The sequence below is a fragment of the Pleurodeles waltl genome, chromosome 5 (genome assembly GCF_031143425.1).
Source record: "Pleurodeles waltl isolate 20211129_DDA chromosome 5, aPleWal1.hap1.20221129, whole genome shotgun sequence".
In the NCBI taxonomy this organism is placed as follows: domain Eukaryota; kingdom Metazoa; phylum Chordata; class Amphibia; order Caudata; family Salamandridae; genus Pleurodeles; species Pleurodeles waltl.
The window spans coordinates 720,316,349-720,328,616 of NC_090444.1; the positions used below are offsets into that span (position 1 = coordinate 720,316,349).

The 12,268-nt window shown below is 45.7% G+C and overlaps 1 protein-coding gene across 4 annotated transcripts in view; it reads right to left on the minus strand.

Moving 5' to 3' along the window:
• ZC3H6 (zinc finger CCCH-type containing 6) overlaps positions 1-12,268 on the minus strand; it is a 275,434-nt gene that overhangs the window by 57,351 nt on the left and 205,815 nt on the right. For all 4 annotated transcript variants that reach the window (XM_069234680.1, XM_069234679.1, XM_069234678.1 and 1 more), the window contains one exon: positions 7,367-7,878. In XM_069234680.1, coding sequence (XP_069090781.1) covers positions 7,367-7,878 — 512 coding nt within the window. The remainder of the gene's footprint in view (positions 1-7,366; positions 7,879-12,268) is intronic.

Consider the following 12,268-nt stretch of genomic DNA (forward strand, 5'->3'; position numbering starts at 1 on the left):
AATTCTTTCTTTATGAGCTTGAAAGAAAGGTTCGTCCGAGGTTAAAGCTTGGAGCTCACTGATATGTCTAAGGGAGATTATAGTGATTGAAAAAGTTACTTTCCATGAAAGGAATTGTAGGGAACAGGAGTGAAGGGGCTCAAACGGTGGGGACATAAACCCCGTGTCTGTAGAATGTTAAGATTCCAAAATGGAGCTGGAGGAATTCTTGGTGGAATTATTATTTTTAGTCCTTCCATAAATGCTTTGATAACAGGAAATCTAAACAAATAAATATACTGTCTGTTTTGAAGATATGCAGCTATGGTTGCTAACCAAATAGATGTGTAAGCTAGATTTGTTTTTTTAAGTATACCAAATATTGTACAATGTCTTGTACTGTTGGTTTGGGAGGGTCAATGTTAGGTGTTTGACAATAGCAAACAGAACGTTTCCATTTTGCCGCATAACATTGTCTAGTTGTGGGTTTGCACGCTTGTTTAAAAATATACATACATTCCTGTGGTAATTGTAAATTCTATGATTTCAGGAGCCTTGTCGCTAGGTTGAGTGATTTGGGATTTTGGATGTCTTATTTGACCCCTCTTTGTGTCAGGAGGTTTTGTCTGTTGCGAAGTTTCTGATGTGGAACAACTGAAAGTTCCAAAAGTGTTGTGAACCATGGTTAACGTGCCCATGTAGCGGCCACTAAAATCATGTTGAGGGAAGATTGTTTTATCTTCTGGATCAGAAAGGGTATGGGTGGGGGGAAACATATGCAAATATCCCTGATCAACTCATCCATAGAGCACTGCCCTTGGATTGAGGGTGTGGGTACCTGGAGCCGAAGTTTTGTCATTTTTTTTTTTGAATAGGTCTATTTGAGGTCTTACCCACTTTTGGAAGTACTGTTGAATGCCTTGTGGGTGGAGTTCCCACTTGTTAGTTTGTTGCTGCATCCTGCTTAGAAGGTCCGCAAGTGATTGTCTGTCCCTGGGAGATACTGTGTGTAGGAAAATGCCACTGTTGGCCTGGCCACCCCCTAACTTTTTGCCTTTTGTTGATGCTAGCTATGATTGAAAGTGTGCTGGGACCCTGCTAACCAGGCCCCAGCACCAGTGTTCTTTCCCTAAACCTGTACCTTTGTCTCCACAATTGGCACAGCCCTGGCACACAGATACGTCCCTTGTAAATGGTACCTCTGGTGCCAAGGGCCCTGTGGCCAGGGAAGGTCTCTAAGGGCTGCAGCATGTATTATGCCACCCTGGGGGCCCCTCACTCAGCACATGCACACTGCCGCACAGCTTGTGTGTGCTGGTAAGGAGAAAAAGACTAAGTCGACATGGCCCACCCCTCAGGGTGCCATGCCCACAACCCACTGCCTGCGGCATAGGTAAGTCACCCATCTAGCATGCCTTACAGCCCTAAGGCAGGGTGCACTATACCACAGGTGAGGGGATAGCTGCATGAGCACTATGCCCCTACAGTGTCTAAGCCAATTCTTAGACATTGTAAGTGCAAGGTAGCCATAAAGAGTATATGGTCTGGGAGTTTGTCAAACACTAACACCACAGTTCCATAGTGGCTACACTGAATACTGGGAAGTTTGGTACCAAACTTCTCAGCAGAATAAATCCACACTGATGCCAGTGCGGGATTTATTGAGAAATGCACACAGATGGCATCTTAGAGATGCCCCCTGTATACCAGCTCAACTACGTTCTGCCAGCCTGCCACATCCAGACAGGTCTCTGGCCACATAGGGTGAGTGCCTTTGTGCACTCTGTGACCAGGAACAAAGCCTGTACTGGGTGGAGCTTCTTCACACGTCCCCATGAAGAAACTGTAACATCTGGCGGTGAGCCTCAAAGGTTTAAGTCTGGTATTAAAGCACCCTGGGGACTCCAGCTAGTGGAGATGCCCGCCCCCCCCCAGACACAGCCCCCACATTTGGCAGCAAGTCTGGAGGAGATAATGAGAAAAACAAGGAGTCACCCTCCAGCCAGGACAGCCCCTAAGGTGTCCTGAACTGAGGTGACCCCTGCCTTAGGAAATCCTCCACCTTGCTTTGGAGGATTCCCCTCAATAGGATTAGGGAATTGCCCCCCTCCCCACAGGGAGGAGGCCCAAGGAGTGTGTAGCCACCCTCAGGGACAGTGAGTCCCCAACACTCTGCACCCGACGCCCCCGGCCGTGTCCAGAAGAACCAATACTGCAGAGAGGACCCCCAGGAGACTCCAACGATGTGGACACCCTGAGAAGACCTCCCTGCACCCACACAGCAACGCCTGCAGAGAGAATCCAGAGGCTCTCCCTGACCGCAACTGCCGGTAACAAAGAACCCGACGCCTGGAAGAAGCACTGCACCCGCAGCCCCCAGGCCTGAGAGAAACTAACTACTGGTGCAGAAGTGACCAGCAGGCGGCCCTCATCGTTGCCCAGCTGGTGGCTGGCCCAAGAAGCTCCCCTGTGCCCTGTCTGCATCGCCAGAGTAACCCCTGGGTCTCTCCATTGATTTCAACCTAAAATCCGACACCTACTTCACACACTGCACTCGGCCGCCCCTGTGCCGCTGAGGGTGTAGTTTGTGTGCCTGTTTGTGACCGACCCCTTACCGCCCCTAGTGCTCTACAAAATCCCCCTAGTCTGCTCCCCTAGGACGCAGGTACTTACCAGCTAGCAGACTGGAACCCGAGCACCCCTAGTCTCCATAGGCACCTATGTTATTTGAGCCCTACTTTGACCCCTGCACCTGACCGGCCCTGTGTTGCTTCTGATGGGTGTTTGGGGTTAACTTAAACCCCCAACGGTAGGCTGCCTATGCCCCGGAGACTGAACTTATAAGTGCTTTACTTACCAGATAAACTAACTTGTCCTTACCTCCCCCATGAACTGTTGATTATTGCAGTGTCCACTTTAAAAAAAGCTTATTGCCATTTTTGCCAAAACTGTGTACATTATTGTTTGAATTAAAAGTTCCATAGTTACCTATGCCAGGTACCTCACAATTTATGTACTTACTAGAATTCTGAATCTTGTGGTTCTAAAATAAATTAAGAAAATAATATTTTTCTACATAAAAACCTATTGGCCTGGAGTTAGTTTTTGAGTGTGTGTTCTCATTTATTGTCTGTGTGTGTACAACACATGCTTAACACTACCCTCTGATAAGCCTACTGCTCGACCACACTACCACAAAATAGAGAATTAGTATCATTTATTATTGCCACTATCAACCTCTAAGGGGAACCCTTGGACTCTGTGCACACTATCTATCACTTTGAGATAGTATATACAGTGCCAACTTCCTTCACCGTGCTACTATGTGAATGTGGTGATGAATTGCCAATTTCCATATTGTTTCTGCAAGATCGGACAACTGATGAGATTATGTCCCCCCCCATTTTTGAGGATAGTACATGGCAGTCAGGTTGTCTCTACGAATCAACACTGTCTTGTGTTTCAATTGTGAAAGGAACACTTTCAATGCTAAGAATACTGTTTGCAGTTCCAGGTAATTGATGTGATGAGACCATTGAGTATTGTCCCATACCCCCTGAACTGTGAGGTTGAGGAGATGAGCTCCCCAACCAGTGTTTGAGGCATCTGTTGTGAGAGTGATCTGAGGCACAGGGTCTAAACAGGGCCGCCCTTTCATAAGGTTTGCGGTGATCCACCAATGCAGAGAGCGATGTCTATCGGCCCAACAACACTAGCTCTTCCAACTGACCCTGTGCCTGAGACCACTGATGAGAAAGACATTGTTGAAGACGACGCATATGAAGTACGTTAGCAATACAAGATGCCATCATTCCTAACAGTTTCGTAACAGTTTTTATTGTGTATGTTTGGTTCTGTTTTAATGTAGCAATTAAAGCTTGAAAAGCATGAACTAGGGCTGAGTTGGGAAAAGCTAGTCCTAATAGTGTGTTGAGGGTAGCTCCTAGATAGGGTTGTATCTGGCGATATTGCAGATTAGATTTGATGTAGTTTATGGTGAACCCCAGATAGTGCAGGAGATTAATTGTATTTTGAATGTGGCTTTGACACTGTGTGAATGAATTGGCTTTGATGAGCCAATGGTCCAAATAAGGAAGAACATGAATTTGCTTTCTTCTGAGATGTGCTGTAACTACTGCGAGACATTTTGTGAATACTCTGGGAGCGGTTGTGACTCTGAATGGTAATACCTTGAATTGGTAATATTTTGCTGCAACAACAAGTATTAGGTATTTGTGGTGTGCAGGATGACTGGGAATGTGAAAATAAGCGTTCTTTAGGTCTAACAGTGTCATGAAGTCGCCTTGTTGCAATAGGGGAATAACATCCTGAAGAGGGACCATATGAAAGTGTTCTGATAGGATACAATGGTTTAGGGGTCTGAGGTCTAATACTGGTCTTAGAGACCTGTCTTTTTGGGGTATTAGAAAATACTGGGCGAAGACTCCTATTCCTTGGTATTGTAATGCTACTGGTTCTATATAGCCCCTTTGAGAAGAACTCAATGTACTTCCTCTTTGAGAAGAGTGAGATGATGTGGTGAGAGTTTTTGAGTTCGAGGGGGTATATTTGGTGGAGTGGAAATGATCTCCATACGGTAACCATTTTGGATAATTCAAAGTATCCATCGCTCTGTGGTAATATGAGACCACTGGTGGTAAAACAAACTTGTAAACTCCCCCCTACATGAGTAGTGAGTTCATATGTATGGTTTTAAATAATTGTTTAGTGGTGGATGAGGAACCTCTAGAGGTAGATGGTTTTCCTTTGTTACTGTTGCCTCTATGTGATCCTCTAAAGTAACCTCTGGTGTATTGAGAGGTGTGATTTGTTTGATTTGAAGAATGTTCCTGAAATAACGCCAGACCCCCAGAAACAGCCTGGCGGTAGGGGTGTCCTAATCCCCAGGGCAGCGCTGCTTACAGCGCAGCCCTGGCGGATTATCACCGCCGCGGCTAAAACGGCGGGAAACCGCCGACCCGGCGGTGTGACCGCGGCGCTACCGCCGCGGTGGTAATGAGGGCCTCCGTACCGCCAGCCTGTTGGCGGTACGGACGCTACATTACCCCTGGCGGTCCCCCTATGTATTGTTTCAAACTAGAGTCCCATATAATTCCAAACAGTTATATTGAATTCCCACTGGAGTAACGATCTTTTGACAACATGGGAATACTTTCCTAAGCTCCCTAAGAAATCCTCAATCACAGTTTTACCTGGTGGAACCTTTGTCTGTGTATTAATTACCTTCTCCGAAGAACGACCTTCCGGTCCACTCTAGTCATACTTATGTTAAACTGCAGGATGGTACAAGGAAACTACGGTGCAGCTTTTAACAGCTATATTGCATAGTAACACAGGGAAAGATCATTAAGTATAGTATATTCCTTGCATTTGTACAGATCCTCACAAAGGTATGCAATGTTTGAAACTCTGGCGCCATGCAGAAAATCAAATCAACTACATATTACTAACCTTCATTACTCTAGTCTTCCTCTACGCAGTTTTTTCTACGTGGCACTGTATGCCCTCCAACAAGATGAAAAAAAAATGTGTTCCTTAATTTATTTTGCCTCTTTTTTCCCGTCTTTTTAATCTCAATCCAGCAGACTCTGTTGCCGCTTTTGACCAGTAAAGGCCTCAATTCCAGAAAAGGGACATGAATGCATCCTGGGTGGGAGATTGCATTACTGTGACAGGAAACACCAGGACTCAATGTAAATAAAGTTACCTATTCAGGTGATTATCACCTCGCCTGTCTCTATTATAGTCCCTACTACTTGGGGATATACTAAGCATAAATAACTCCCCATTATAGTGCTCAACATGATTCCTAGAAAGGACCCTCATCAACAGCTAATGAGATGTGCTGAGAACAATGTCGCTTTCTACTCATGCACACTGGCACAACACTTATCTATGACACTGCAAGCAAATACTCCTACCTACCTGCATGTATTTATGGAGCATCACCTGTTTCCAGCAAAGCAACAAGGAAAATAAAGGAAGAGCAAGCCATTTGAAGACCAATACAGTGTGTAGTGAATGCCATGTGTTTATGTTAAACATATAAAGAAAAAAAAAGCAAAGTAGCCTTTTCTAAAACACCAAATGGAAGTATTCATTTAATGGATCGCTAATGTCCAAAATTCTTTCAGCCAGGCATAATTTACGCTACTTTATTAAAGACTGCGACGAGAGAGGTGGATGCAGGTGTCACAGCATTTTAGGCTAAACTGAGACAAGACTGCAAAGAGGTGCCAAAAGCAAAAGTCTCTTTCGAGAAATAGGAAATGAAGAAAAATAATTACATCACGGTTCCAAATTACTTTTCAGCCTGTCTAGGAATATCATATTGCCTATGTTACTTGCATCGTAAATATTTTTGTTTTTTTTCATGAAGTGCACGCCAATACTTAAAGGTACCTTGGCCCCGGACCAAAACACAGATTGCTATCTAACGGTTGAAAAGGAACACATAAGCTAGCTCCTATATTCAGAAAAAATACAGACTTTGATCAGCTTGCTAAAGTTCAGTAATGGCCTTTTGGTTTTAAAAATTGGGATGGAAGGTGGTTACACGGTTTTGCAGCACCTACTGAGATAGAACTGCCAACTAGTGTTGATCTGTCCAATCGAAGTGCATTTACCAGCAACAACTGTTTCGATCTCATATTGCTTTTCAGAAAGTTACAAAAACAGAAACGTATTGTTAGAGGGCTCGGTGTTCCTCAGAACATGGCTTTTGAACTAAGCACAATGCTTGGAAATTGATTATTTGCTGGACTGGCATCCAACAGAGTTTATCTACAGCTCCAAAGAGGTAACTTTGCTGATCTTCAATACTAGTTTAGCGCCTACATTGCAACCATTTGTAACTTCTTGACGGATTTGGTCAGAAGTCCTAAATTCACCAAGTTACAATTGCACAATCTAGAAGAAATAATAAATATTGAACACTTTGTTGAATTGAAAACACATCAATGAATCTCCTCAAAAGAGTCTGTTGCAAGAAGCACATTTTAGTAACTGAGTCTGTCTGTTCAGTCCATGTTAATACAGCATTCATTGAGATCACTAGATTTTTTACACAAATAACAGAATTTGGATTTTGGCCTAAAAGAAGGCATTATAATAAACAGTAGAATGGAAAAAGGGAGAAGTTCTGACATTCAGCTTAAAATTATTAAGCCCCATCCTTTGATGGAGCTTGGCCACAGAGTTCTATAGATCAGTGGCTTTCTGCTTCGGCTCAACGTCCACCACAAAAAAGCTCTAGGTGGGTGCAAACATAAGAGCACGGAGTCAGATAGTTTGAATCACCTGGGCCAAGGGTGTCATTTCGTACATTGCAATGTAAAACAAACCATTAAGGTCTCATTAAACTTACCACCAGAATTATTTATTGCCTGGAAGTTGTGTACAGCTTGATGCGAGTAGTAGCTGTCATAATAATTGGTTTGATTTTGCGGTGACTGAAATCCACTGTCCTGTTGCATATGGTGTTCTATGGGATTCGGTGGATACTTTAGGTGCACTTGACCGTGATCGTCTCTGGGGCTATGCCTCACAAAGCCTTGACCACTGGGCATGTTATAAGCCCCCGCAAAACTGGGTGGTGTGGAATGATCGCCTTTATTGGGGCCTCCAGTATGATGAATTGGAGATGTAAAACCAGGTGGAACAGTTTGCAAATGTGGGTTTTGAGGCATTGAAAATCCTGTGGGCCCTGCACGATGATGAGGACTTGGGGAAGAAGGGTGCACTGTTGATCCATTTGGGTCATGTGAAAAGTTTGAATTTGAAGTGGTTCTTTCATCAGGACAATACATTTGTTGAGGACTTGAGTTGCTTCCTTTACATTGTTGTCCAGGTGGTGACATGCTATTATATAAAGTTGGCCTGCAGTAAAATGATAAGACAAACAATGGTTTATATATTTATCATGGATTAGCCATTACTAAACAGCGTCAAACTATTTAAAACATAACAAATACATAAATAATATTAAGTATGTTACCAGTTTGGTAACTATTACACAAAAAGCTTTCAGTCATTTTAAGCCCTCCAATTCAAGGGAATTACATCACACTCAAAAAACTGCTCCCATAATCCATGGGAATCACAAAACTGTTATTAATTATTGATTTCAACAAATAAGAAATTTAGAAAATAGATTCCTCCGTCACTATACATGATTAGCCCTCTTTATGGTGTGCTGACATTGGCTGAGCCAATCAGGAAGCTGACCTTAGCTAGCGTTTGCCTGCATTCCTAGTACAGGGGCAGGAACATGAAGCAGAACAGAGCAGATGTGTTTATTTGATTACAGTGGGTGAGTTTAGGGGAATACACAACAAAAACTTTTGAGCCTTCCACTGTCAAGCGTGAACCACTCTTAACTGTCTTTAACCTCAGCATGATGGCTCAAGTCAACGCAGTGTGCACCTCCTGCTTCAACATCCTAAGCATGCTGCCTCAAAACACCAGACGGACAGCCACGCAAGCACTCATCACGAGCAGACTGGACTACGTCAACACTACGCCGGAGTCTCCAAAAACTCTTACACAGACTCCAGACCACTGCAGCAAGACTCATACGTGACCTCCCATGCCGCACCGACATCATACAGCAACTCAGGAAGCTTCACTGGCTCCCCATGCACAAGGGCAGCCAATTTAAACTTCTCACACACACATACAATGCCCTACACAACACAGGACCAGAATACCTGAACAGCCACATACACTTTCACCAACCCACCAGACACCTAAGCTCTGCCTCACTCTCATTCGCACACATCCCCTGCATCCGCAAAATCAAAACTGGAGGTCGCTCATTTTCCTAAATCATACCCAAGACATGGACCAACCTCCATTTACTTATCAGAGCCCACTACTCACTTCTTGAGTCATGCAAGAAGCTGAAGACTTGGTTCTTCGTATAAATACCTAGGGGACCACAAAACTACACACCTGCCAAAGTGCCTGGATATCCTCTTGTTTGATTAGTGCACAATAAAATCAATATAAGATAATACAATCGTAATTAACATCCTCAGCGGAGGACATTACCAACGTTAATGCACAGGCCAGTACATTAATTCCTAGATAAACCTCGGAATAACGAAACCACACTGTCAAACCTAAGGACTGCCCTTTGGTTTATAAAGATTTGTTCCATGATATACCACAGCTTAAGCGTTCCAAACAATCACCAGTCCAATGTTAAATTATTATTGTAGACACAAGATGCAAACCTCAAAGTCATAAGTACTGAATAGTCACGCCAATGTGCAGAGTACCCAGAGCACTTTAAAAAATAAACATATGTGTAGGAAGTTGGCTCTGTATGCACTACTTCAAAGTAAGGAATAGTATGCACAGAGTCCAAGGGTTCCCCTTAGAGGTAAGATAGTGGCAAAAAGAGATAATACTAATGCTCTATTTTGTGGTAGTGTGGTCGAGCAGTAGGCTTATCAAAGGAGTAGTGTTAAGCATCTGTTGTACATACACATAGACAATAAATGACGTACACACACTCAGAGACAAATCCAGCCAATAGGTTTTGTATAGAAAAATATCTTTTCTTAGTTTATTTTAAGAACCACAGGTTCAAATTTAACATGTAATATCTTGTTTGAAAGGTATTGCAGGTAAGTACATTAGGAACTTTGAATCATTTCAATTGCATGTATACTTTTCAAGTTATTCACAAATAGCTATTTTAAAAGTGGACACAGTGCAATTTTCACAGTTCCTGGGGGAGGTAAGTTTTTGTTAGTTTTACCAGGTAAGTACGACACTTACAGGGTTCAGTTCTTGGTCCAAGGTAGCCCACCGTTGGGGGTTCAGAGCAACCCCAAAGTTACCACACCAGCAGCTCAGGGCCGGTCAGGTGCAGAGTTCAAAGTGGTGCCCAAAACGCATAGGCTCCAATGGAGAGAAGGGGGTGCCCCGGTTCCAGTCTGCCAGCAGGTAAGTACCCGCGTCTTCGGAGGGCAGACCAGGGGGGTTTTGTAGGGCACCGGGGGGGACACAAGCCCACACAGAAATTTCACCCTCAGCGGCGCGGGGGCGGCCGGGTGCAGTGTTAGAACAAGCGTCGGGTTCGCAATGGAAGTCAATGAGAGATCAAGGGATCTCTTCAGCGCTGCAGGCAGGCAAGGGGGGGCTTCCTCGGGGAAACCTCCACTTGGGCAAGGGAGAGGGACTCCTGGGGGTCACGTCTGCAGTGAAAGTCCGGTCCTTCAGGTCCTGGGGGCTGCGGGTGCAGGGTCTTTTCCAGGCGTCGGGACTTAGGTTTCAGAGAGTCGCGGTCAGGGGAAGCCTCGGGATTCCCTCTGCAGGCGGCGCTGTGGGGGCTCAGGGGGGACAGGTTTTGGTACTCACAGTCGTAGAGTAGTCCGGGGGTCCTCCCTGAGGTGTTGGTTCTCCACCAGCCGAGTCGGGGTCGCCGGGTGCAGTGTTGCAAGTCTCACGCTTCTTGCGGGGAGATTGCAGGGTTCTTTGAAGCTGCTCCTTTGGATAAAGTTGCAGTCTTTTTGGAGCAGGTCCGCTGTCCTCGGGAGTTTCTTGTCGTCGTCGAAGTAGGGCAGTCCTCAGAGGATGCAGAGGTCGCTGGTCCCTTTGGAAGGCGTCGCTGGAGCAGAGTTCTTTGGAAGGCAGGAGACAGGCCGGTGAGTTTCTGGAGCCAAGGCAGTTGTTGTCTTCTGGTCTTCCTCTGCAGGGGTTTTCAGCTAGGCAGTCCTTCTTGTTGTTGTTGCAGGAATCTAATTTTCTAGGGTTCAGGGTAGCCCTTAAATACTAAATTTAAGGGCGTGTTTAGGTCTGGGGGGTTAGTAGCCAATGGCTACTAGCCCTGAGGGTGAGTACACCCTCTTTGTGCCTCCTCCCAAGGGGAGGGGGTCACATCCCTAATCCTATTGGGGGAATCCTCCATCTGCAAGATGGAGGATTTCTAAAAGTTAGAGTCACCTCAGCTCAGGACACCTTAGGGGCTGTCCTGACTGGCCAGTGACTCCTCCTTGTTGCTTTCTTTGTTCCCTCCAGCCTTGCCGCCAAAAGTGGGGGCCGTGGCCAGAGGGGGCGGGCAACTCCACTAAGCTGGAGTGCCCTGCTGTGCTGTGACAAAGGGGTGAGCCTTTGAGGCTCACCGCCAGGTGTTACAGCTCCTGCCTGGGGGAGGTGTTAGCATCTCCACCCAGTGCAGGCTTTGTTACTGGCCTCAGAGTGACAAAGGCACTCTCCCCATGGGGCCAGCAACATGTCTCTAGTGTGGCAGGCTGCTGGAACCAGTCAGCCTACACAGATAGTCGGTTAAGTTTCAGGGGGCACCTCTAAGGTGCACTCTGTGGTGTATTTTACAATAAAATGTACACTGGCATCAGTGTGCATTTATTGTGCTGAGAAGTTTGATACCAAACTTCTCAGTTTTCAGTGTAGCCATTATGGTGCTGTGGAGTTCGTGTTAAACAGACTCCCAGACCATATACTCTTATGGCTACCCTGCACTTACAATGTCTAAGGTTTTGCTTAGACACTGTAGGGGCACAGTGCTCATGCACTGGTACCCTCACCTATGGTATAGTGCACCCTGCCTTAGGGCTGTAAGGCCTGCTAGAGGGGTGTCTTACCTATACTGCATAGGCAGTGAGAGGCTGGCATGGCACCCTGAGGGGAGTGCCATGTCGACTTACTCATTTTGTTCTCACTAGCACACACAAGCTGGTAAGCAGTGTGTCTGTGCTGAGTGAGGGGTCTCTAGGGTGGCATAATACATGCTGCAGCCCTTAGAGACCTTCCCTGGCATCAGGGCCTTTGGTACCAGAGGTACCAGTTACAAGGGACTTATCTGGATGCCAGGGTGTGCCAATTGTCGAATCAATGGTACATTTTAGGTGAAAGAACACTGGTGCTGGGGCCTGGTTAGCAGGGTCCCAGCACACTTCTCAGTCAAGTCAGCATCAGTATCAGGCAAAAAGTGGGGGGTAACTGCAACAGGGAGCCATTTCTTTACACAAGCCCCCCCCAGCCCACAGGCCAGGAGACTCAGCCAAAGCTGGGAGAGTCTTCCTAGTCTGGGAGGAGAGGAAGAGTAGAGGAAATAGGCTGGTTTGTTGCAGGGCCTACTCTGCCTTACATCCTCCTGCTCAGGTCATTCCCTCTGGGGAACTGACCCACTTCCACAGTGATAGGACCTAGTCTGAATTGCCTCTTGTCTGTGCTTTTTATGTCTTCACCCATTCTCTCTATTTTGGGGTTAGAGGTATCCACCTCTGCTAATCTTATC